Source organism: Naegleria fowleri, assembly GCF_008403515.1.
Source record: "Naegleria fowleri strain ATCC 30894 chromosome Unknown tig27, whole genome shotgun sequence".
In the NCBI taxonomy this organism is placed as follows: domain Eukaryota; phylum Heterolobosea; class Eutetramitea; order Acrasida; family Naegleriidae; genus Naegleria; species Naegleria fowleri.
Genome location: NW_025407959.1, coordinates 551,968 through 576,677, shown reverse-complemented (window position 1 = coordinate 576,677; position 24,710 = coordinate 551,968). Strand labels below are relative to the sequence as shown.

The 24,710-nt window shown below is 37.3% G+C and overlaps 17 protein-coding genes across 17 annotated transcripts; 4 read left to right on the top strand and 13 right to left on the bottom strand.

The window, feature by feature from the left end:
* Positions 1-22: 22 nt before the first annotated feature.
* Positions 23-881, bottom strand: FDP41_001744 (uncharacterized protein; the record flags this gene model as incomplete). The annotated part of the gene is made up of 3 exons (XM_044704862.1): positions 23-646; positions 754-777; positions 849-881. 3 exons carry the CDS (start codon positions 879-881, stop codon positions 23-25), a joined length of 681 nt encoding a protein of 226 aa, XP_044564114.1.
* Positions 882-975: 94 nt separating this feature from the next.
* Positions 976-1,428, bottom strand: FDP41_001743 (uncharacterized protein; the record flags this gene model as incomplete). Its single annotated transcript, XM_044704861.1, has 1 exon — positions 976-1,428. The coding sequence occupies one exon, from the start codon at positions 1,426-1,428 to the stop codon at positions 976-978; it is 453 nt and encodes a 150-aa protein (XP_044564113.1).
* Positions 1,429-1,638: 210 nt separating this feature from the next.
* Positions 1,639-3,189, bottom strand: FDP41_001742 (uncharacterized protein; the record flags this gene model as incomplete). Its single annotated transcript, XM_044704860.1, has 2 exons — positions 1,639-2,695; positions 2,762-3,189. The coding sequence occupies 2 exons, from the start codon at positions 3,187-3,189 to the stop codon at positions 1,639-1,641; spliced, it is 1,485 nt and encodes a 494-aa protein (XP_044564112.1).
* A 333-nt stretch (positions 3,190-3,522) lies between these two features.
* FDP41_001741 (uncharacterized protein) lies at positions 3,523-3,912 on the top strand (the record flags this gene model as incomplete). The annotated part of the gene is made up of 1 exon (XM_044704859.1): positions 3,523-3,912. One exon carries the CDS (start codon positions 3,523-3,525, stop codon positions 3,910-3,912), a length of 390 nt encoding a protein of 129 aa, XP_044564111.1.
* A 269-nt stretch (positions 3,913-4,181) lies between these two features.
* FDP41_001740 (uncharacterized protein) lies at positions 4,182-5,174 on the top strand (the record flags this gene model as incomplete). The annotated part of the gene is made up of 1 exon (XM_044704858.1): positions 4,182-5,174. One exon carries the CDS (start codon positions 4,182-4,184, stop codon positions 5,172-5,174), a length of 993 nt encoding a protein of 330 aa, XP_044564110.1.
* A 6-nt stretch (positions 5,175-5,180) lies between these two features.
* On the bottom strand, positions 5,181-6,732 carry FDP41_001739 (uncharacterized protein; the record flags this gene model as incomplete). The annotated part of the gene is made up of 2 exons (XM_044704856.1): positions 5,181-5,274; positions 5,333-6,732. The coding sequence occupies 2 exons, from the start codon at positions 6,730-6,732 to the stop codon at positions 5,181-5,183; spliced, it is 1,494 nt and encodes a 497-aa protein (XP_044564109.1).
* A 197-nt stretch (positions 6,733-6,929) lies between these two features.
* FDP41_001738 (uncharacterized protein) lies at positions 6,930-8,932 on the bottom strand (the record flags this gene model as incomplete). Its single annotated transcript, XM_044704855.1, has 3 exons — positions 6,930-7,100; positions 7,174-7,578; positions 7,742-8,932. 3 exons carry the CDS (start codon positions 8,930-8,932, stop codon positions 6,930-6,932), a joined length of 1,767 nt encoding a protein of 588 aa, XP_044564108.1.
* Positions 8,933-9,124: 192 nt separating this feature from the next.
* On the bottom strand, positions 9,125-10,463 carry FDP41_001737 (uncharacterized protein; the record flags this gene model as incomplete). Its single annotated transcript, XM_044704854.1, has 5 exons — positions 9,125-9,570; positions 9,721-9,994; positions 10,060-10,076; positions 10,132-10,197; positions 10,325-10,463. 5 exons carry the CDS (start codon positions 10,461-10,463, stop codon positions 9,125-9,127), a joined length of 942 nt encoding a protein of 313 aa, XP_044564107.1.
* A 277-nt stretch (positions 10,464-10,740) lies between these two features.
* On the bottom strand, positions 10,741-12,291 carry FDP41_001736 (uncharacterized protein; the record flags this gene model as incomplete). Its single annotated transcript, XM_044704853.1, has 2 exons — positions 10,741-11,972; positions 12,027-12,291. 2 exons carry the CDS (start codon positions 12,289-12,291, stop codon positions 10,741-10,743), a joined length of 1,497 nt encoding a protein of 498 aa, XP_044564106.1.
* A 344-nt stretch (positions 12,292-12,635) lies between these two features.
* On the top strand, positions 12,636-13,073 carry FDP41_001735 (uncharacterized protein; the record flags this gene model as incomplete). Its single annotated transcript, XM_044704852.1, has 1 exon — positions 12,636-13,073. One exon carries the CDS (start codon positions 12,636-12,638, stop codon positions 13,071-13,073), a length of 438 nt encoding a protein of 145 aa, XP_044564105.1.
* Positions 13,074-13,338: 265 nt separating this feature from the next.
* On the bottom strand, positions 13,339-14,809 carry FDP41_001734 (uncharacterized protein; the record flags this gene model as incomplete). The annotated part of the gene is made up of 3 exons (XM_044704851.1): positions 13,339-13,772; positions 13,832-14,125; positions 14,224-14,809. 3 exons carry the CDS (start codon positions 14,807-14,809, stop codon positions 13,339-13,341), a joined length of 1,314 nt encoding a protein of 437 aa, XP_044564104.1.
* A 479-nt stretch (positions 14,810-15,288) lies between these two features.
* On the bottom strand, positions 15,289-17,958 carry FDP41_001733 (uncharacterized protein; the record flags this gene model as incomplete). Its single annotated transcript, XM_044704850.1, has 1 exon — positions 15,289-17,958. One exon carries the CDS (start codon positions 17,956-17,958, stop codon positions 15,289-15,291), a length of 2,670 nt encoding a protein of 889 aa, XP_044564103.1.
* Positions 17,959-18,103: 145 nt separating this feature from the next.
* Positions 18,104-19,714, bottom strand: FDP41_001732 (uncharacterized protein; the record flags this gene model as incomplete). The annotated part of the gene is made up of 5 exons (XM_044704849.1): positions 18,104-18,221; positions 18,271-18,295; positions 18,366-18,580; positions 18,642-18,778; positions 18,845-19,714. The coding sequence occupies 5 exons, from the start codon at positions 19,712-19,714 to the stop codon at positions 18,104-18,106; spliced, it is 1,365 nt and encodes a 454-aa protein (XP_044564102.1).
* Positions 19,715-20,972: 1,258 nt separating this feature from the next.
* On the top strand, positions 20,973-22,241 carry FDP41_001731 (uncharacterized protein; the record flags this gene model as incomplete). The annotated part of the gene is made up of 1 exon (XM_044704848.1): positions 20,973-22,241. One exon carries the CDS (start codon positions 20,973-20,975, stop codon positions 22,239-22,241), a length of 1,269 nt encoding a protein of 422 aa, XP_044564101.1.
* A 166-nt stretch (positions 22,242-22,407) lies between these two features.
* On the bottom strand, positions 22,408-22,887 carry FDP41_001730 (uncharacterized protein; the record flags this gene model as incomplete). Its single annotated transcript, XM_044704847.1, has 1 exon — positions 22,408-22,887. The coding sequence occupies one exon, from the start codon at positions 22,885-22,887 to the stop codon at positions 22,408-22,410; it is 480 nt and encodes a 159-aa protein (XP_044564100.1).
* Positions 22,888-22,989: 102 nt separating this feature from the next.
* Positions 22,990-24,120, bottom strand: FDP41_001729 (uncharacterized protein; the record flags this gene model as incomplete). The annotated part of the gene is made up of 1 exon (XM_044704845.1): positions 22,990-24,120. One exon carries the CDS (start codon positions 24,118-24,120, stop codon positions 22,990-22,992), a length of 1,131 nt encoding a protein of 376 aa, XP_044564099.1.
* A 141-nt stretch (positions 24,121-24,261) lies between these two features.
* Positions 24,262-24,710, bottom strand: FDP41_001728 (uncharacterized protein; the record flags this gene model as incomplete). Its single annotated transcript, XM_044704844.1, has 2 exons — positions 24,262-24,554; positions 24,701-24,710. 2 exons carry the CDS (start codon positions 24,708-24,710, stop codon positions 24,262-24,264), a joined length of 303 nt encoding a protein of 100 aa, XP_044564098.1.

Genomic DNA, 24,710 nt, shown 5'->3' with positions numbered 1-24,710 from the left:
GAGTACTATTCATCAATTTTAATCAATGAACAAATGCCTTGAATAAACCCAATTGCAATAAATAACCTTTCATGTCCTGAACCATGTTATAGACTTTTTCTACATAAAAATCTTCATCCGGGTTGTCTTCATTGACAATATATTGACAAATGTTGGCAAATGTCAAAAGGCATTCTCTCTTCTCCAAAGTGAATTGACTATAGATGATTTGAATTAACTTGGTGATCAGTGTTTTCACGCTCAGTCTTTCATTATTCTGAGACAATAACTTCAAAAACACTAATCCAGGACGATCTCTAGTAAGAACGTTCAAATTTCTTACGCAATAAAAAGACGCATATTCGATCTTACTCGTCATGAGTTCAATAAATGCATTCACACAATCAACATCCACAAAATATTGTAAATTTTCACTTCCACAAGCGGACAATTGAAGTGTCAGGGATGAAAGAGGAGTTAATAAAATGTCTGGATTGGTCACAAAGTTGTGCCAATTCGAAAAGAATTTTCTTAATACCTCAGGATCACGGGTCTCCATGGCACAAAACATGCAGTTCGTTGCATCGATTTTTTTGTTTTCTTTTTTTAGCATACCTAATTGTTCCATTTGTTTTTGTAATTCAAGAATTTCATTTCCAAGACCAGCCTGTGTGTGAAATTTTTAAAATAATTTTGTTGTTCATAGGATCATGATCGAGATTGAATAATAATTTGTTGTTCATAGGATCAAAGCAAAAATATAATTTAACCAACCTTGTTGGGTGTTTTGCATGGATGCTATGTTGCATGCAAAAGTAAGCCGATGATCCAACAATGCTCGTTTGATCAAATTCATTGGAAAAACATACCATCATATAGTGGAAAGTAAAATCATCAGACATTTTTTTTATGAGCGAATAATTATTATTGTGGCGGGATGTCCTTTGTTGATGGTCTTGTTACAACTCGAACAACCAACAAGACTATGGATCAGTCTCAATAGTTTGATGGATCAGAATGAGATTCTTCGTTTCTGGAAAGAAGCAACGCTGAGAACCAAAGTGTGGCAAAAAATCCCAACTGTAAGAAGGAAATAAAATCGTCGAGGGTCATTGCCACTCTAAGCTTGGCTTTGGCATCGGCCATTTGTAACAACAATTCGTGTAACTGCTTTTTTCGTTCATTATCTTTTAACCTTAATGCGTCATATTCAGTCCTCAGTGTTTGTAGTTCATTCTTTAAACGTTCCACTTCATCATCTTTTTTCAATAGATAACACCTTTTCAAATTTAAAAGTTCATACCGATAGCTCGGCTCCGCGGCTAACAAGTAACCATTCTTCAATAGATCCTTATGGGTCGAGGTTGAAATCACCTTCGAAACTCGGTACAACCCATTCAGGCGATCCGATTTCGTATTTCCATTACCACTACTACTAATAATGGGCATTTTTTTAAGGTAGGATCATGTAAGGTGTTCAACCTAACCTATTCGCAAGAGGAATTCTTCTTGATTTGCTCGATGACTTGGACGTCATGCGAGAGTTTATCGAGTATTCGTTTTCACTTCACTGGATTGGTCTCTAAGATGGGTTGTCCAAGCAACAGGTGATTATGCAAAAAAAGTTGTGTTTAGAGCTGCCAAAACCACACAAACCTGTTACACCTTTTTCATTCGTAAAGAGAGTGTATTGTTGTTCTTGGATTGAGTAATGGTCTTGATGGTGTGACCTCTCATACGATCCGATTCAACGTAGGGAAGGTGTTGAAAATTGGCTTGTGGTACGCCTTGTGTCGGCATTGAATTAACACAAACAAGGTCCTTGCCTTGCATGTCATTAAGCCTTGATGTTTCTTCTTTAAATTCCTTCACAGAGCATGATAAATCATTGTGACTTGTTTGAATTATTCTGCAAATATCTAAAAAGCTATGAGGTAATAAATATCCTCCTCTAATTTCGAGTAAAAACTGAAAATCCTTATCGTTGCATGATCTCGGAAATAGTTTACATTTTTTCAAGGTTGAATTCAGGAATGAAATGGGGCTAACAATTTGAGGAATGTCACAATCTAAAAACTTCAAATGATAATTTGTCAAAAAGTCAACGAGTGCATGAAGTTGTTTTCGTCCAGTCACCACTAAACATTTAAATTGGCTTGACACCTCCTCTGTACGTGAGGCAAGCATAATATTGTCTGCCTCTGTTCTCATTTCAGAGCCAATTCCAAACTCTTGAAATTCAATTTGTTCTTCTCGTAACGATTTCATAAGGTCTGAACTTGGATTTGAAATTATACATCGTTTGCCTATCCCAGAAAATACTGTGTCATTTAAGAAAATAATGGAGCTTCTATAGGTGTAATCATATAAAAGGTAAAAATAAGGACAAAGACCTTCAACAAACGAAGAAAATACGGAGAGTAAAGCTTCTGACCAACATAAATATCTTTCGTTCATAAATTGTATATCTAAATGTGTCAGAGAATGAAATGACTCGTACACACTCGAAATATTGTTCAAATTTTCTCTGTTATAGTTTGGTAGCTCCTTAATTTTTGTCATTAGACAATGTGGTAGCAGAGAGGATGGATAAATATAATATAAAAGACTCTTGTAAAATTCACTAGTGGCTTGATAATCTATGGATGGTTGGTTCTGAGAAAAAACTGGAATAGCACCGCTGGCAGCTTGGGAAAATCCCTTGCTCTGAATGAATCTGATTGGAGAATAAATTCACACAAATCGTCATCCAATTAATAGTTAAAATCATCAATTCACTTACCCAGATGTTGGAGTTCCAGTAACAAAACTTGACAATCCACATGTTTTTGAGTTAGAGGTGATATTATTTGTCCAAAGGAAATCCCGTGATGATTTAAAAACAACAAATGTCTTGAGAGTGTAATCAATCGGAATATCCATAATCGATTGCAGCGTTAAACTCTCATAATTATCAGATTTCTTTGAAGAGGTCGATGAAGATGCAATCGCGCTTGGTTTTGCCATTATTTGAGAACTCAAATTTTGTATTGCCTTCTTCCGTTCTTCATCAGTCATCTTCTTTTTACCACCTCCACCATTCATTCCAATCCCGAGAAGCCTTGCATCTTCCATTTTAATTTTCTTCTTTTTCTCCGATATAATATTCGAGAAACCATTCATCGACTGAAAGGAGTCTAATTCCTCCTCTTGTTGTTTCGTTCGCTTCATTTTTTTTTGAAATGAAAAATCATTAACGGTTTTGTTGCGAGGGAAGGCTAATGTAAGAAGATGGAGCTTTCAAGTTCTATTCCCATAAAAACAAGCAAAAAATTGAGTTACAGCGTCGAGAGGGAAGGTGAGCAAAAGATTGTTGTTGAATGAGGTTTTCTGATTTGAAATCAGGCAAGAAGGTACCACAGAAGACAAATCTAAATTTAAAGAGTATCAATGTATTTTTAGATTCATCCAAAACTTGAAATTCAAAGAGCGGCTTGACGTTCATATTTCTCTCAAAAAAACACCAATTTCAACAACATTACTCTCATCATCACTGTCATATACATGGTCCAACAATTCTACTCCTCCGATCAACTCTACCTCATCACGGTCGGAGAGAATGCCAAAGAAAACGACACCATACGACGACAAGCCGCACAAAACGACTTGTGGTTTCATTTGCAAGATGTCTCGAGTCCTCATGTTATACTATCACCCGTGGATCGCTCTCTCACCACTTCCTTCTCTTCCGAAAGTATTCATCAAGCAGCTAGTTTATGTAAAGCCTTTAGTAAACAAAAATCCATGCAAACATCGAATGTGATCTATACACCTCGGAAACAAGTGAAAGGAATTGTTGAGATTGATGGAAGAGTGGAGGTGAAAGGATATGTTGAGACCATCAAGGTCTATCGGGATGATACCGTCCGAGAGACTCTCAAAAAGAAAGTGTAATGCGAGAGAGAACAATGATGAAGATGATCATGTTCTCTGTTCATTCTCCCAGTCAAATCCATTATTTGATTTTCTAAGATATCTAGGGAGCTGCTGATGAAGCATGTTGTGAAACACAAAAACATGTTGAAAAATTGAATCATCAGGTTAATTAAGTGCTTTTTGGAAACTTTCACATAATCTTTCAAATGCAATTATTATATCTTTTTGTAAAAATAATAAAAATTGAAAAAAATAGCTCCATCACACACCATATTTTGAGTACGGAAATGAGATCCAAGGATCAACTCATTTATTTGCCAGTACAGACCAAAATATCATGTCTTTTTGAAATTGAATTTAGTGAGACCGAAAAGAAGGTTGTTGCTATTGACAAGTTACATAAAAGAGTACTCCGGTTGCCTTTGGATATCATCTCTGTAAATCCGACAATTAAAATTGATGGTACTTGCTGCTTGATTAGAAATGGACAACTTTATAAACGATATGATAGAAAATTAAACAGTAAGGGTAGCTTGAAAAATAAGATTATTCAAAAACATTTAAATTCACAAAACGGAAATATTGAAAATAAGGATGACATTTTACAATTTGATGTTAATACAGACTTTAAAGAAGGCCCTTCTGGTTGGATTCCTTGTGATAGTATTCGTGAATTATTTGAAACTCAACAAACTCATGTTTCTTCTCAACACCTGGTGGGATGGGTGCCTGTGAACTCTAACGAAGCTTCCGATAAATGGCATGCCACTGCTATTGTCACCTCGAAAATCGATAACGAAAAATATGCAACCTTGTTGGTTCCTTATTATGATGAAGTGGAGAGAATGGCCAAATTTAGAGTAGAATTAAGAAAAGTTCCTGAATTGGAGGGACAGACTCTGGAATTAATTGGCTCGAAAATTAATGGAAATGTTTACAATTTTCCTAAACAAGAGAAACAACACTTTTTGTGTCCTCATGGCTGGGCATCATATCTATGGGATGAAAAGAATGAATTTTTACAGGATATCAAGCAAATTAAATTGGACAGTTTGAAGAGATGGTTCGATGATCCCAACAATCAAATGTCCAAGAGTGAAGGAATTGTATTTCATGTAAATTACAAAGAGAATGAGCAATCCAAAACTCTTCTGTTGAAAGTACATCGAGACCATTTGAATTTGCAATGGCCAACGCAAGGATTCAATCCACAATTTAATTATGAATCCCATTGGTTAGAAGAGCTTGAACAGCTGAAGAAGCAATATAAATGCTGTTGAAAAGTCTCACTTAAATTTATCTTGTAACGCTGGATATTTGTCGATCACGTCTCTTATTTGTAGAGGGCTTAATTTTGACGAAATATCATAGTTGCTCAATCTTTTAAAATTGATATGCACATGAACACACAATACAAACAATACTACAGTAAACTTACTTGGGGTATTGTTCTAACAACAACTTCCAATTACGGTTATTCTTTTTGGTTTCATCTTTTCTACGATTCCAAGTCTTTTGAACCTTTGCTCTTTTGCTGGGAATACATTCTTTAATTTCACACAATAAATAATAATATGCATTCCTTGTGTCCAAAAAGTTACCATTATTTTCTTCGATTATTCTTTTTAAAACACATGTCATATCTTCTGGATTCATTTTCTGCATGACAGTAACAAAATTTACTATATCAGGAATCAATCGTTCTTCTCCATAACTATCGACCAACTTTTTCGTGATTTCTTGTTTCGCAGAGAAAGCTTGCTCAGCGGTTTGACCATCATTTGAAGCAGATGGCTGTTGTGCCAGAGGAGGTACTTGAAGTATTTGAGGACCTGGTGGTGCCACATGTTGAAGAATCGAAGAAGGCAGTTGTTGTGAATTATTATCCGAGGGTGTGACGTGAGGTACAATGAATTGTTGAGCAGTTACACCATTTTGTGTCACTTGTCTCTCATCATTCTTCACCCTTTTAGAATATTTTTTCAATTTCTCTCTCACTTCTTCAAGATCACGCTTCCTACCTTTAGTCTTTCTGTTCTTCTTTGGTGGTGACAAGTCTCTTTCTGAACAAATCGATGGAGTGTCTGTAATGATTGAATTTTCTTCCTCTTCTGATTCGCTTTCACCTGTCTCTGAGTCTTCTTCGTGTGATGACAATCTTGGTGAAGGAGTTTGAATGTTTCTGTGGGCACGAGATGTGCTTGGTGACGTGAATCTAGCGGATTTTACTGGCTCAGAGTGTCTGAATGTTCTTCTTTTGGTATTGCGTGGAGTTGCATCGACGTTGTTTGAAATGTCTTCATCTTCGTCATCATCATCATTGGTATGAGGATGTTGATAACCCAAGTACACGACATCATCATCATCCTCTTCATCCATGATCACACTCTTTGAATCATTGTCCATTTCATTTGAAGTTGTTGTTGTTGTTGGTTGGCTTGCATCGTGTGCAGAAGATGAAATCAATTTTTGATTATTATTATTATTATTATTGGTTTGATGATCGTCACCACCATTGAGAGTATTATGATTGACTGGTTGTGGTTTGGTCTGAATATTATTATTTTCATTTGCATGATGATAGCTTGGAGTTTTATAAGAAGTAGAGGATTCAAATAATTGTTCGGTTGTTTTCAAGGCCATGGACCCGTAGGAGTTACTCACTGCCGAGGAAGAAGAACTCGTTCCAGCCACAGACATGGTTGTTATTGTTGCTGCTGTGGTTGTTGTGCTGGATGAAGCCGAGCCCAATGGAGCAGAGTAAGACCAACGATAGGTTTGTGGATCGCTGGAAGAGCCTAACAAGGCATTGATATCAATGTAGGAGGTGGTGGACATTTTTTGAAAGTTTTTTTTTGGGTTTCCAGCTTGAAAATGGAATTCTCGTTTTTTGCAATTCGCAAATTTTTGAAAAGGAAGGATTGAAAATTGCAAATTTTTTTTATTGTTTTTTTTACCAAATGAATGAACGAGGATATTGTCTGTTGTTGTTGTTGTGGATAAATTCTTCTGTTGGAGATGTGAAAGGAAATTTTCTACAAGTTCTTTCTTTTTACAAGCTTCAATTTAAAACCTTCTTCATGGGCAAGACCAGGTTGACTCTTGTTGAATTTCATCACTTGATCAGGATAGCTCAATTCAATTTTGAAACGTTGCAATAGTGAAATGATAAATGATTTTTGTTCAAGCAATGAAAATTGTTTTCCCTATTTGCATGATGGCGTTAAACAACAACAATAACATTGTCAACAAGAATTCCTTCTTCTAAAATAAACTTACCAAACACAATCTTGGTCCACCACCAAAATAGGCCACGGAAAATGGAGGATAGGAATTTTCCATAAATCTTTCGGGTCTAAACACTTCTGCATCGTCGCCCCACACCTGAGTATTTCGATGTAAGGCATAAATATTAAGAGTCACAATGAATCCTTTTGGAACCTTATATCCCTCAATGACTTGAGGGGAATTGGACACACGCAATGGTAATTGAGTAATGGGAGGGAATAATCTCATATTTTCTTTCAAGACGCAGTCCAAATAGTTCATACTTTGAAGTTTGTTGTAATTTGAAATGTTTTCATCGTGTGAAAAGGTGTTGGAAATTTCTTCGAGCAATTTTTCTTGAACATGTGGATATTTTGCAAGTGAATAAAATAGGGAAGCCATAGCACTGGCAGTTGTCTTTGAGAATGCATTGAAATATTGTGTTGTACCATTCAATATATTTTTGATTTCAAAGAAATGAATGACAAAATAAATAATAACAACAATAATAAAAACAAAAAATTCCAATGAATAAATTGTTTGAAAATGAATATTGCACCACAAGGATAGAGCTACTTACTTCATGACCTGCCAAAAAGAAAATGGCACATTGATCTTTCAATTCTTCATTGGTAAGAGCAGTTCCTTCCTCATCGACAGCATCCACCATGAGTTCCAAAAGTGTTTTTTGTTTGACATCCCTGTGAATGCTTTCTTCTGGCTGTTCATGCTTTCGATTTCTAAATTCCACAATAATGTCATCCAAAAAACTTCTAAAGGTTTGAATGGCATTTTCCATTTTGCGATTTCTTTCTAATGGAAGTGAAGTAAATGCTTTCCCAAGAATAACTCTCTCAGGGTTTAACAAATTACACATGACATAATGATACGCTTCAAGAGCTTGTTGTTTTTTCTGAGTTTTCACTGCTTGTGAATTTGGACCTTCGATAATTTGTGACAAGTAGTCAAAATTTACATCGAAGATGGTTTGTCCTAACACATCGAGAGCCAATCGAGTGGTCACATCCAATGGAGAAATTGTCAATTCGTTCATATCCTTTTCTTTGAACATGTCTTCCAATAACGAGACAGATTTTTGAGCCTTCTCAACAAACACATCCATAAATCTCTCGATTTCATTAAAGGCAGGTGTAATGACAGAACGTTGTCTCCTCCAAACGTCTCCGTTCGCAAACACAACATTAATTCCAACAAATTTGTGAAAAGTTTGTCCAAAAATGATCGAATTGTCCTTCTCCAATTCTTTCCATTTCATAAAGAAGACACGAGCTGCACTCGGACTTGCAAAATGCATGACTGGAACTCTTCCGAAAAAAATCAACACTGGACGAAAGTCATTTCTACGAAAAGCAGATTCATAGAGTTGCACCGATCGTTGATCTTTCTTATTGAAAGTCATCCATGCTGTTTGTAGAGCATTGAAATGAACCAGTTGTTTCACTGGAACAGGTTCGAGAAGTTCATATGCAATTTTCTTTTTTCTCTTTTCTGTGGTGGTGTGAAGGAAGGTTGCAGCTCCATCTTCATCCTCTTGTTGTGCATTCATCGTGGAAGACGACTCGATGGAGGTTGTTTCATGGTGATGAGTTAAAGGAGAGGTGGATGTTGTTGCTTGAACAGTGCTGCTGTTACTGACCACCACATGAAGTTTAGCAAGTGTTTTGGCTTCGTGCCACTTCATGAGAATGACCAATCCCGTGATGAGGAGAAGAAATCCCACAGGCACAACCAGGAAGAGAGTGGCTAGCATGGCAATCGAATGTTTTTTTGAGGTGTGAAAAGGAGAATTTCGATTAATTGAGCTTTTCATGCTGCGTATCGTTCTTCCATAAATGTGATTTTACCATGAATGGAAAGACGACGCACTCAATTTTGCTGAATTAATTTTCAAAAATGTTACAAAAATTTATCTGTGAGAGTTTGGAACGCTGGAAGAGGGACATTACAATTGTTCTGGATCTACAGCTTTCATATTTTGACATTCTTCTCTTAAATCTGCAAATAAGACAGTACTCAAATAACGCTCTCCAAAGCTTGGAATAATGGCAACCACAAGTTTTCCTTCATTTTCAGGTCTCTTGGCAACTTCCAAAGCAGCATAAATGGCAGCACCAGAACTGAGACCAACAAACAAACCTTCCTTGGTGGCAGCTTCCTTTGCAAATTTGACCGCTTGTTCAGAGTGGACCTTAAAGATTTCATCAACTAGAGTAGTATCAAGAGTTTGTGGAATAAATCCAGCTCCAATTCCTTGAATTTTGTGTGGGCTTGGTGAATTGCCAGAAATGACTGCTGACTCCTCCGGTTCAAGAACAATACCATGCACCTTGTGACGTCCAGCCTTCTCTGTTTGTTCATTGAAATATCTCATGCATCCAGTGAAGGTACCTATGGTGTTTCAAAATTACAAGTTGACCATGATGTGACCATCGGAATTGAATAACGAAATCAAAAATTGAAGATTATGGGAGATCAAAAAGTGAATCCAAAAATAACAATTCCATGATGTATAAATTCACGCATTGAAAAGTTACTTACCTCCAGTACCAGCGCCACTAATGAAAATATCAATCTTTCCATCCGTGCCATTCCAAATCTCTGGTCCAGTCGTATTGTAGTGAATGAGAGGATTTGCAGGATTATTGAATTGACCCAATGTGAATGAATTTGGTGTTGTGCTCAAAAGCTTTTCAGCAACAGCCACAGCTCCTTTCATTCCTTTTGCGGCTGGAGTTAAAACTACTTTTGCACCAAGAGCTCTCAATACCACACGACGTTCAATACTCATCGAGTCAGGCATGACAATGATACACTGTTGTGAGTAAAGTGTATAAAGTCTTTAATGACAAATGTCAAATGTTGAAAAATCAAACTTACCTCATAACCCTTGGAGGCTGCAATGAATGCAATACCAATTCCTGTATTTCCTGAAGTTGGTTCAATAAGAACAGTTTTTCCTGGCTCGATCTTTTCCTTCCTTTTCAGCAGTTTCAATCATGGACAAGGCAATTCGATCTTTTTGTGAGTGATCGAAATGTAATAATTCACCAACAGGAGGATCAGTTCCAAATTCATTCACCCGATCAATCATACATTCCATAATGATTCAAGACAGCATGATGATTTAGTTACGCGTACTTACCCTTGACGGAAGCCATAGGTTCCATGGATTCCAATTTCAAGGCAATCTTTGCTACAGCGCCATTCTCCTTGGCCAACTTGTTCAAATACAACAATGGAGTATTGCCAATCAATTCAGTAATATTGTTTGCGATCTTCATGATGATTCGGAGAACTAGAGTTCAGCACCTGTGTGTGTACGTAAGAGGATTTTTCTTTGATTTTTGTCCATCAGCAAGAGAATTGTTTTGCTCAGGGTCTTTGTGCGGAAGAACTTGTTTCCAAGAAATTGGTGTTGGGAAGTTCAAGATATTTATTCCGCTGACTATTTCGCCTTTGATGAAAACTCTTTTGAGGCGAAACCACAACAAAAAATGTTCATTTATGTTCCGCATTTTGTCATGATGACGAAAAGACCATGATTTTATTCATCGTTAATTATTCATCGGATTTTGAAGGACCAACAGAAGAAGAGCTCTGAGAAGAACCAACGGATTGGAGAGCATCATAAAAGCCATTGGCAACCATGTTAAGCCTATCTTCTTCAATGATGAAGGGAGGAGTCATGATCACTACTTTATCATTCTGAGCACAATGATCTGCAAGAATATGGCAATGATGAGAAAGATAATGCTCCACTTTGGAAGATACCTTCTCTTTCAACATGACTCCGATCAAGAGGCCCATTCCCGAGGTACCTGCAAAGAGTGGACAGTCTCTCAATCGTTCTGCCAAAATATTTCTGAACTGATCACCCATGGCTTTGGCTCTTTGAATGAGTTTTTCATTTTCAATAATTTCCAAGTTTTTGAGAGCGACCATGCAACAAACAGGGTGCCCAGAATAGGTATAGTCATGCAAGAATGTTTCCTCAGATTTGAATACACATTCGAAAATGTTTTTGGAAATGATTATTCCTCCTAATGGGACGTAGCCACTCGTGACACCCTTACCGAACACAATCATGTCTGGCTCAATATTGGAATGACTAATGGCAAACCATTTACCTGTTTTACCAAATCCTGTCATGACCTCATCAATGATGAGTAGGACACCATACTTGTCACAAATTCTTTTACATAGAGGGAAGAAGTCTGGATGAGGTTCTAGCGCCCCTCCAGACCCTTGAATAGGTTCTGCAATGAATGCAGCAATATTGTCTGCTCCCACTTGCTTTATCAAATTTTCTAATTGCTCTGCAACGTAAAATCCGTTATTGACATGCTGCTTGCCATGGGAGTCCTTATTAATGACCAAGTCATGAGGAAAGTCAACATTCAAACAACTAGTTTGTTCTTTTGAGACTCTTTCCAGTCCATATTCTTCTTTCATGGACTCATTGAGAGAGGATGAAATGAAAGTAGATCCATGATAACAATTTTTGAAGGAGATAATTCTTCTTTTTGAGTCCTTTCCTTGTAATTGCCAATATTTAAGAGCACAATGAATGGCACTTTCCACTGCCTCGCTTCCACCACTTGTAAAGTACACCTTGTCCATGGAGGGTAATTCAGTTTTGGCAATGGAAAGAATTTTCTCAGCACATTGAATCACGCACACATGTGAATACGAAGCAACGTTTAAGGAGAATTCCATTTGCTTCATTTGATTGGCTGCAACATTTGCAAGTTCCTCTCTTCCATGACCCACGTGATTGTTATGAAGACCACCTTAATTGATATGACAATGGTGAATATTCCGTTCGTGTTTAAAATTCTACTCACCCATCATGTCGATGTATTCAACATTATTTACATCCCAATATGAAGTACCAAATGCTTTTTGGAAAATCACAGAATCTCTTGGATTTACATGGTGTTGATGACCGTGAATGACACACTGTCTGTCACGAGAGATCCAATCCTTATCAGAAGTGATATTTTCTTCGTCGGTTGTGACCAAGTTTGAAGGTCCTTGATCTAAGAGTGGAGGCTTCACTTGCTCTTGGCAAGGCACATATGGAGGTTCTTGAAGTTTATATTCGACCATTTCCAGTAATTTTTCAAAATAATATTTGCTTGTGAAATGCAGCAATCACATTGAAATTTCTTTTACTGGATTGTCAAATGTACAAAACTGGTCACTTTACATTTTCTTTTCAGGAATTTTGTGAATTTTCTATTTTGGTGTTTTCCTTCATTAAGACGAATGTCAGTTGATCCAACCCAGCTGGAATGGTCATGACAAGTGCATCTGGTTTTTTTACTTTTCATCATTGAGATCCAGAGAGGGAATTGCTGTATTCGAAATTCTGCTCTCTGAAAGCACAAAATTATCTCTCGTGAATGCCCGCCAACCGCTTTTACTGATTTTTTTAAAACAACCCAAAAAAAATGATGAGCCCAAGCGATGATGACAATTTCAAAGTGAAGGTGATCCAACACACTCCGAGTAAAGGCAAAATTGTTGAACAGGAATTGGATGAATATGCTGTGAGTGAGGAACATACCATCAATAAGGTTCGGGAGGAGAGAAAGACGTTTTTCATGCAAATTTCAGTCTCTTCTTTGATCGTGATGGCATCTTTTGTGATGAGTATCATCTTTCTCGCACTTCATGTTTGGCAACGATGGAATCAACGAAATTCAAAACATAGCAAAGAGGATGAAGAAGCTTATTATGCAGCGTCTGCAGGATTTTTCGCTGGCTTTTGTGTCTGCATCACCTTGTTCGTGTGTTCAGTGTTGTATTGCTTGGCAAAAACCATTTTGATCGTTTTGCTTGCAGAGCATGACAGAACGCTACTGAAGAGAAGAATGACAAGCAAGTAGAGGCCACTTCAAAGAAGAAGATCAATTTCTAAAAACATTGAAAGCTGGCAAGACACCAATCAACAGTCGATATATCAAGGAGACAGCTCTCTTGTCATGATGCTCCACAATATGAAAAAGCACTCACATATGGAATGATCTGAGAAGAGCTGTGTGTAAAGAAATCACGTGTCGTGTGTGCCTCAATAATTTATTCGTACATATCTAAGAGGGGATTGCGTTCACTTCATCATAAACATTAATTTTCATATAAAATCTTAAAATGTTACTTTTCATACAAATTCTTAGCAGTGAAGAATGAAAGGACTGAGAAGAAAGCAGTTGGTATGGCCACAGAAAGAACATCTTTGAGTCCAGCTTTTGGCTTTTCATCAACCATGGTAGTAGAACCAAGTTGGGCTAATTCTCTTGCTTTTTGAAGACAACCCTTCACATTAAAGTTGTATTCTTTCATTTGTCTGTATGGCTTCAAATCAGTAAGCCAATGTTTCTTTTGGTGTGTTTGGAAGAGTTCTTTTTGTAAGATAGAAAGATGTTCCTTAAAGAAATCTTCATTAAATACTTGATTGTCACCTGCGAAGAAAACTCCACGACAGGTTGGAATGAGAACTGCAATATTTTGAGCGGCCTTCATTAAATATCGATAATGAGTAATCATGGCTTGTCTTGCATATGTGTCAGTGGAGTAAGATTCGGCAACTGTGAAAAAAAAGAATCAATCGTTACGACCTTAATCTGTGTGTATAGCAATAACTTACTTTGAGAAGCTGTTTTTCTTACAGCATTTGGATCATTTCTAATTTCAAACTCATAGCAAAATTCTAAACCTCTTCCACTGCAAATATCCTCATACTCAATTGGATAGGCACCTCCATAAATTTTTTGGCTCAAGAATTCAATTCTCTCACGTTCTTCCTTGAAATGTTCACTATTTACGCCAGGAGTGGCAATATGCACGTGTCCTGCTTCGAGAGGAATGACATTGAATTTTCCTCCAGCAGAACCAACAATTAATCCTGTTCCAAGACCAGTTCCCATCGCCAACACAGCATCTACAAGGTGTTTAACAACCATTTTCAACAATAATATTATATTCATCACATATTCAATGATAACGAATTGAATTAATACACACAATAGGTATACTTACATTCACTGGTATCAGAAAGTCGTACAGTTTGTGAAGTTGCATAATTATTCAAAGCATCAATTGGGCAGAAGAATTCATGTAAACGATTGTTCGTTCCAACATTAATAATTCCGTAGCAACTCGCTTCAAGATCGTTCAAAAAAGTATTCTTACTGGCTGGGAACAATGTATCTGGAAGTTGTGAATAGAAAAACTCTTGGTCATGTTCCTTGTAATTTGTAATTCTTACTTTGTCTCCAGTGACTGGACCTGCGAGGGCAATAGAACCAGCAGCACTTCCCTTTCCGACAGCTTTCACCATAGCCTTTCCATACGCTGCAAGATAATTTGCCAAATGAGTGGAAGTATTACATGGGAACTTGGTCATGAATACTTCATCGTCTTGGTCTTCATTGATGATAAATTGAATGGCAATTCTTGTGTTGGTGGCTCCCACATCAACACCTACAATGTATTGAAACGGAATGTTTTTAAGGGACTTTCGGTAGTGTTTTTCAACTTGATTGATAAAGTCTTCATCAATCACAAGAGGCTCCTCTGAGCTTGTGCTACTACTCATACTGCTTCTACTGGACGATGAAATCATTCTTTCGGGCATGAACGAAGTTTACAATGTAAAATAGCAAATGCTGATGGATTTAAAGGATGATAATATACGTGTAAATTTTGGATAATTGATTATGTAATATGGCTTTGATCGTACACCTTCTTCCTACTATCAACAGTGGATGATGACCAATAATTATTACAAAAGATCAGAACACGAACAAGAAAAAGAAAATAACAACAATCGGTTCGGATGTTTTTGAATCAATAATATATTAATATCTTGATCCTTCGTGATTTATGTTCGGGATGATGATAGCTTGGCTTAGCAAAATTGAAAGGATCTTGTGGCGAGGATGACGATGATGAAAGCAAGCTGAAAAATTTTTTAATACACAAAAGGAATCAATTTTGGAAAATTGACGAAAAAAAGAGTTTTGCCCTTGTCTGGCGACAATGATGTAACAATGTTGTAAATATTGGCTCATTTTCATTAATGCCGAGAGGATCCATCGATATTTACATGTCGAGCTTATCGTACCATGGTAAGTCTTTGTGGCCCATTTGTGACATCATTGCCTCCACAGTATTAGGGTCTCTGAAGTTTAACTCATCATTTTGTTCTCTTTCTAATTCTTCCTCTAATTGTTTAAGATAAGAAGCATATTGAGAGATTCTCTCAACATCTTCGGTGAAATAATCCTCAATGTATGAAATGGTAACTTTAGAAAAATGGGAAGCAAGATCTTCTGGCATGAACAAGTTGTAATTTTTCACATTCATGTGACTCTTTTCGAGTGCTAACAATGCAAAATGGTGATTGACAGTTTGTACTCCTTTTGGCTTTAACGAAGAAATGAGAGAGGCGTACTTCTTAATGTTTTCTTCATCATGGAATTCAACTGGCTTCTTTCCAAAGCCATTACCTTCAACTATTCTGAAAGTAAAAACGTTCAACGTGTTAGTTTGGGAATTTGTAGAGAAGACCACAAGATCAAAATCGTTGTAAACGCTGTATTTTGGAAACACAACGTTTAACTTGGAAAGTGACGCCTCTTGCTCGCAAATAGTTTTAACCATATCTCCAACAGAGGCATCATTGGAGGCCTCAAAAATTTCCACTTCAAATGGTGGATTTTCATCCTTGAGCGCAATCTTCATGCCCTTATTCATATCTGACAATTCTCTGGCAAAAATAAATAAGAGAGGGCTGGGCTGATTTAAGCAAATAGAGAGACCTTTCATGTCCAAGGTGGGTGGTTTTTCTAACAATTCATCAATTTTTGATCGATGTTTTTTGTTTTCTTGCTCCTTAATTTTTTCTTTCAATAATTCTAGTTTTTTTCCAGCAGTATATTGCACAGTTCCAATAATTTGAGATTGGTCTTCAAGGAGTCGAGCTAACAATTCATAGAGCAGTGCATTTCTCTTTTTAGGGAAAGTTGCCTTTGTAGACCACAGAGTCATTATTCTATCGGATCGATTGGAATGTAAATTGAATTTCGTCGCATACAAATGATTAGCTAAATTTTGTTTGAAAACGTTCTCTGCCATTGGATTTCTGAATTTGTATTGAGTTCCTAACTCTGACGCAACTCTGTACCAAATTCCTGAATCCAAAAGTACAGATTCCAAGAATGACGAGCTATATCGTTCAGTAGTGTCATTTCTGGTCAAATACCAATCAAATGCATTATTGTAGAGCATTAACCTATCGTTATCTAAGCACATTGTCACCTCTTCCTGGCTGTTAAATGTGACACCTCCAATAGTAAATGGCTTGTGTTCAATTGAAATGTCTGAAAATTCCTTGTTTTCCAATAAATTTTGTTGTCTTTCGATTTGTGATCTCTGCCTAACTTGCTGTAATCTAGCCTCAAATATTGATTTCACTAACTTTGATTCATATTCCAATGTCTTATCTCGAATGTAGTCTTCCAATGATGAATAATTGTTCAACAATCTCACAATATCGCCAATGAAATTGCCAGTGACTCTCTTAATTTCGTCAGAACGAGCAAATAGTGGGCTTTCGTTCACTTTCTGGTATTTTTCCAAGAATTTATCAACTTCTTCATTCGTTAGCCTTCCAATCTTCAATAGCTTGTGTTTTTCCGACTGTCCTCGGTAGGTAACTGTGTATTTAAAAAGATTTGTATCTTCATTTCCGGCGTAGACAAAATCCACATTTTTGAACATAGCCGTGGGTTTCACTGCTTCAAAAAATGGATAAATGGTAAACATGGCCTTATTAGTTTTTGGATGCTGGAAAATTGCTTCGTAGTCATCATACATAATTATAGTTTTCATGAAGGTATTTTCTGCAAGAAGGCTGGTAAACTTAGATAATGAGCCAATAAAATCTTTTTGTGGTAGTTCGTCTCTCACGTTATAGAGCTCTTGTAGATATTCTTTCCAAGCCTCAAGTACCTGAACAGCTGCTCGAAGTCCAGAAATATCTGTAGGTGTGTTGTCATCATCCTCTTCATTACTGGATGACATTGGTTGGGATGATGAAGATTCTGACTGTTCCTTTAGTGACAATTGGTGTTCTTTTGCCTTCTCAGCCTCTACTTTTTCCATGAGTCTAAACTTTCTCAAATATCTTTCGTATTCTGATTCTATTTCACCTAACAGTACTCTCACAAAATGTACGCAAGCAGGTTTTTGGGCATTAGAATCAGAAACGAAAGTATTGTTGACCCATTCCTTGCAACTTCCAAATTCAATGACCACACGGTGGTTATCATCATTTCCAATTAATAAATTATCCTGTTCTCGAATTTTGGAAGCCATCTTTCTCATAAAAATAGTTTTACCACATCCTACAGGTCCGAGCAATAGAATACCGGAATGTTTCTTGTCTGATGGAGGTTGTGAGGAATAAAACAATTTCATAAATTGTTCCTCCAAGGGTTTTCTCTCCAAAAAGGGTGTAGAAGTTACTGTTCCACTATCAGATGTTGCTGTCATCCTATTCATAGGGCTTGCTCCGAGCCATGTTGAAAAGAAGTTTGCTCCGATCATATTTTGATAATTCAAATTTGAAAATGTGCTTTTTGTTTCGGAGGAAATTGTTGAATGAAAAGAGTTGGCCTGTTTTATAGCCAGTTTGGAGAAACAAGAACCTGATGATGACTTCAAACCTCCACATGAACGTGTACTCCTCACAATCAAATTTCGTTTCATTTTTTTGTTTTCAAAAGACATGGAGACAACCAGAATCTGGACAACTGAACACAACAATTCAATGACCAACATTTGTGAAACATATTTGAATATGTTAGTTAAACCTTTACTATCAATATCACTATTATTTACATCTCAAACATGGTTATTCATCTGAATGTTGAAGATTTGGGAACTCGATGCGATAAATACTCTCGATGGGTGCCCATAAGTTTTCCTCAATTTCCAAATCTTGAATTAACCCCGTGCTAATATCATATACCCTTTACAAAGATATGATGTGTCCCCCAAATTGCTATATACTTTACTTACCATCCGTGCACGTGAATTGGTTTGCCTATGTATGTGAAATATTTTGAAAACATTATTATGAGCTCTTCAAAGGAAGGAAAAACATGTTAACTTACCCATTGCCCATGCTTTTTGAATAATGGAAGTTTTACAAATATTTAAGGTCTGTTCAATCACATTCAACTCGATCATTCTTTGCCATCTTTTATCTTCGTCTTGAATGGCATCAATTTCTTGTTTATGCAACCGATAGACGTCCTTAATATTTCTCAACCATTTGTCAATCAATCCGTGTGATGTGTTTTCCAATGCAGCCTTCACTCCTCCACATCTGTAATAAAATTTCAAAAGTGTCACAATGTCCAAAATTTTGGATTTATAACACCACCTACCTTGTATGTCCCATGACAATTACGTGCTTAATATTTAGAACCTCAACAGCATACTGCAACACTGACATTAGATTCAAATCGGTATTTACAACCAAGTTAGCCACATTTCTGTGAATAAACATTTTACCAGGATCAAGCTAAAGTGTCATTAATTATTGAACTCATGTGTTAACACACAGATGATAAGCATGTTTAACACTTACCTTCACAATATTCTCACATGAAACTCTACTATCCGAACAGCCAATAAGTAAAAAAGTTGGACTTTGGCTTGCCTTATGTTTCTTGAAATATTCAGGATCCATTTTGGTCTTCTCTCTCACATATTCAATATTATTACTTAACAACTGATCATAAACAGCGAAGGACTCCATCTCCTCATCCACACTCGTATGAAAACAATGTTGTGAATTCTCTTTTGTGTGAGGAACAAAGACCACTTGTGGTTTTTCGCCCGGTGTTTGCTTGGAGTGAAATGAAAAGGATTTTGTCAAGGACGATGTGTTGTGATCCTTAGGTGTCGTTGAAATGAGAGGCTCCGGAGTGCCAAAGGGATGATAATTGTGAGGAAGAACCTCATCTTCGGGTGAGGAAGAGCCCGAACTGTCCACATTCACATCTTCGGCTTCATCGTTGCTTGTGTGGTTGTGTTGAGCTTTTGAGAGTACTTGAACTACATTCTGAACCAATGGAGGCTGTGATGATGATGAGGGGGTTGGAGTCTTTTTCCAAAGACCAATTCCGCGTTTGGTATTCTTCTTGGAGAGTAGTTGATGGGCTGCCATGGTTGTTGGAGAGGCGAGTTGTTCAAAAGATTCATCACCACTATTGGGAGAGCCTATTTGATGATGATTCGTGTCGTGTTGTTCTTGTGGTTGTTTCATGTCAAGAATCTGATCATTGTTTTCCTTGTTGTTGAGTTTGGTGAGTAATTCAGAGATGGTATGATGAGTTGGCCAGAGGATAGAATGATGAGACTCACACGTAATGCAATGGTCATCATGATGATGATGAAGATTTTCCGTTTGGGTTTTATCATCATCACGATGTGGAGTGGAATGATTTTCCGACATTTTCCTTGTTATTGTTTGTACAGTTACAAAATTCTTAGAAGAGGAGGCTCGAAAGAATATTGGCACGATATTCTGCCCGAGTACGTTGCTGACGATGACAAGTAGTGTTGTGAAAACTAAATGTTGTTGATTCTTTTTTTTTCGCTGAATATGTTGTTGGGTGCATCTATACTTATAATTGGCCACAAAGGAGTTAAGAATAGGCTCTAGGGTTGAATATGGAAAAACCGAGCTTGAAAATATCTAACTCTGAAAGAACGAACCTTCAGATATTTAACGACTTGTACTCTTCTTTTTATTCCAGGATGTTTCAATAAATGTTGGAATAACCTTGAGGGTTCTTCATGTAATAGCCCCAATCATTGGAAGTACTTACTTTCGGAGAGGACACCACACCCACACATCATTGATATGAGGCTGGTGTAATTGAGTGCTTCGAACACATCTCTCGAAGGAGAGATGGAATTATCATCTAAACAGAATGACAATCACAAATTTAAAGATTGCTATCAATGTCTAAACCGAGTCAACAAATGCGAAAATTTTGGTCAACTCTCGAACATTCAACTTTCAGAATCACATCAACAAATGATGATAGTTCTTAATGAAAATACTTCGAGCGCCATTACCATCTCTTGGTTTGTGCAAGTGACACTGATTGCAATGGAACCATTTTCTTCCAAATAAATCATCCTTGATCACATTACGCCATCCACATGATTTGGAAGCATATTCTTCAGTGACAACATGCGGCTTGCATGCGCGCATTCGAGCCGTCTCAATAAGTTTTTGTCTGAAATCGTAGTGTCGAAATCTCAACATTTGACGACTGTTTTTCGAGAAATTTTTCTTCCCACATTTCTTTTTTTGATATCATTTGCCGCACATTAAATTGCGGAATTAAAATTTCAGAGTAATTTAAAGTCAGATAATTAATAATCTTGTGGTGCCTATCTGTCACAAGATTTCTTATTCTGCATTCCAATATTTGAATTTGTTTCTTCAATTTCTTTCGAATGTTTTTAAAGTGAATTCATGAAGAACCTCAAAAAAGCAACTTGAAACTTTACAAGCTGTGAAAGTTTGATGGACCCTCATAACTGAGATCTATCACGCATGGTTATTTATGAAAATGTGTGTGTTCATCAATTTCCGAACTTTTTACAATTCCTTTCCTATTTTTAAAATGCAACCTTGCCTGTGGCAATCAAAAAACTGAAGACATCTCTCAAGAAGAACAACAACAATCTAAAAAAAAATGTATCATCATCCTGGTCAATTTGTTCCTGCTAGCACAAACACCATTTATCAAACCATCCAACCAACCGCCAATAACAATACAAACATGCTGATTTCTCCTCAACCTTTCGAAGTACAACAACAACATGTAAAGGTTTACATCTTTGAAAAGAAGAAGGAGGAAATTACCTCTTGCTTGGAAGAGAAGGATGCTCGCACGATCCGAAGAAATATTGTGAGTCTTGCAAAATTCGGTTACAACGAATTGATTCAATACATCACTGAAAAGTGTGGAGTCAGTGCTAAGAAGGCTATCATTCGTTACCTTGATGATGAAAATCAATGGGTTGATGTGTCCAGCGAGGAAGAATGGAAATTCGCCATTCAAACTTTCCAATCTGCGCGAAAGATGAGCCACAATCGTCCAGTGCTCAAATTAGCAGTTATTCAAATCAAGTCACAGGAGGAACCAGCAAAGACTTCAGAACCTCAACAAGAATGTCCATTCAGACGCTGTCACAGATGGAGAAGAGGAAATTGTCCATTCAAGCAACAACAACACCGTAGATGTCCTTATCTTTTCAGAAAGGATGAAAATACTGGTGATGCTGTGTTGGAATTGGACGTTGACGTTAACGACTTGAAGAGTGGTAACATTTTGAAGCATTTGGACAAGGTTCAAATGCCACATTATGGTGTCACTTGTGATGGATGTGGAGAGTATGCTTTCGTTGGAAGAAGATTTAAGTGTGACCAATGTCCAGATTTCGATTTCTGTGAAAAGTGTTACGAGACTGAAAGAGCCAACCACTATGGTGGACACCACACTTTCACTGAGAGATTTGCCCCAGGCAGAAGATGGCTTGATCGTTTGTTCGAAGGACAACAAGAGAGCAATAGCAATAGCACTCCTGAAGAAGAGACAATTGTTGACAATCAACTGTATGAAAAGACTGAGGAGCAACCTGAAGTAGTTGCTGAAGAGCAACCAGTGTCTGTTGAATCAGTTGTTGTCGAACAGGAACCAGTTGCTGAGGAACCTAAAGTGATTGAACAACCTCCAGTTGTCCAACAACAAGTTCCAGTTTCTCAAATGCCACACCCTTTAAATCCTGTCTTAATTCAATCACCAGCTGAACCAGAGCAACAACCAACTGTTGTTCCTTATAGCACTGAATTGATTTTGTTGAAGGAAATGGGGTTCTTTGACGAACGTCGTTGCCTTGAATTGCTAAAGAAGTACAATGGTGACATTCAACGAGTAATTGTTGATTTATTGCATAACTAAAACTTTGTAAATGCAATCTGATTGCCGTTAAACTGTAGATTAATGTATATTTTAGACTTCTGTCTGCCTTTTTGAATTTGATGGTTATTTAATAAAAGGCATCAGCATCTTTGAACATCATGCGGTTGGCCATTGCGAAAGAAAACAATTAATTATAACTCAAGTTTTAATTTATTATAACATGGCTACAAACTGCCAAAACTACTACTATACGATTCATCAATCCATCCCAATTGAATCTTTCAAATCTCTTCGAAGCGTCTGAGGCTCGTGCTGTTCCATTATAACTTGGTTTGGATGATGGTTGAGAGGGTGGTGGTATTGGTTTTGGTGTTGGTAATGGTGGTGGTTGAGGAGGTGCAAAAGTTCTCGGACACACTTTGAATGATCTGTAATTGACACTCATATCAATCTTGTCATAAACAGAGGAACGTGTGAATTCCCAAGTTTCAGGTCCATTTGGATACATGGTTGTGAAGGAACTCGCACAAGTGGCTGCAATGGCATAGAATCCTCCAGTTTCGAATTGATTCACTGCTGAAACAGAACTACTCATTTGAACAAGATCATCTTGAGTTTTAAATTCAGCCCATGTGGAATACCACGTGAAATTAGAGTTCATAACATAGGCCCAGTAATAACCCATATAACGAGGATCATAATTTGGAGATCCTACGTGAGTGGTGATATTCCTTCAAAATTTCATGCGTTGGAAATCCCAAATCTCTCATCATACCTAAGATGGTAATCATGGTTGAGAGTTGTCAGGAGATAACAAGGCAGCAAAACAACGTGTACGGAATGTCCAAGCTTGTCCTCTCACTTGATCATTAATTCCTCCATAACCTGTCATTCCTCTTCCATATTGACCATTATTGAGTCTCATGACTCCACTTGCAGCCCATAATTGCAAGGATTCTAAATAATACGAGTCTCCTGTCAAAATATAAGGAATGGAGAAAGGGTCTGGCTGATGGGCACCATCAAAGACCCAATTCTTTGCATTTGGTAATTGAGGTACATTAAGTGCCCCATAATATTTTCCAGCGTTATCTGGAAACCACAAACTTGGATGTGCATTCAGTGATATTGGTTTACCAATGGCTGGAACTGTTTGATTTCGGTCGAAATAGAGCTGAGGATCCACTTCACGAAAATGGCATTTCCATCCACCTGCTAAATCTGCACTCACAAGTGAAATTTCACGATAACGCCAATCTCCCAAAGTCAACCAGGCATGAACAAATTCAGGCATTATGCCAATATCATCTCTCATGCCTGTAGTAGGCATGTAAGGAGTCCAATATCCAGCTTCCATGACACCTTTTGGTTTTTGAGTCCAATAATAGTAATAATTTTGAATTTGACTTTCCTTTTGAGTATTATTCCGAGGATAGTTTGGAATGAAAAAAGTGGCACTCAAGTAGTCAAGATTGTAATTGAAATTCACACGAGGTTCAGGATCTTGACCTCCAAACCAAAATATTCTTGTCCATCTTGCACCAAATAAATGTTGAACATTATTTTGAGAATAAACCAACGAGGGTGATGAATATCCTTTCGAAATGGTCACGTTATACATGACATCTTGTAAAGTGTCTAAATTTGAATTTTCCAAAACAGCTCTCACTCTTAATCGATTGATACTTCTCCAAAATTCAAAATAAAAAATAGGTCGAAATGATTTGGGACCATTCAAGCCAAAATCCGCCTTTCTTGTGATATGATCAGTCACTACGAGTTCACATCGAATGTTTCCTTGTTGAATGTTCCAATAATATAAATTTTGTGAAATTAGATTTCTGGCGCTCACTGTGGCAATCGTTCCATTTCCAGACAAGCTAATGGAAATGTCTGCATCTGGTATTGCAGTGAACATTTCAGAGATAGAGCATGGATTTAATGAGGCACTCTTCACAACAGGAACCAATGACAGAGTGGCATTTCCTCCTTTTTCAATTTTTGGTAATACTGTAGAAAGTACAAAACGAACAGATCCATCCTCATAGCGAGTAGTAATTTAAGCTTGTGAATCAAGGAGCATTCCATTCAATTTCACGCCTGGAACAAAACCTGTTGGGATTTCACCCTTCAAGAATGGTCTTCCTATTTGGAGAGGATAATTCACAAGTCCATTCCCTGAGGCATCTGAAATGTTCACAGTATTGGAAAAGTCATAGGTAACCTCGTTCATTGCGTACTCAGTCATACCATGTTGAATGTTTGCATGACAATAATGATTGGTCAACACAAGAGAGAGAATGACGACCAGTGTCAAGAGAGTCCCTTGTGAACTCTTAGACATGGATGAAACTACACATGTCGAATTCCATGAGCAGATTCATCGCATGAATATTTGCCGTGTGGATGCGCATCACAGGAGGTTGATGACATCAAGGGTATATCAATCATCATCATCAGAGAGTTATATTTCGTTCATTAAGCTTTGTTCTTCTTACCTCTTCGCAT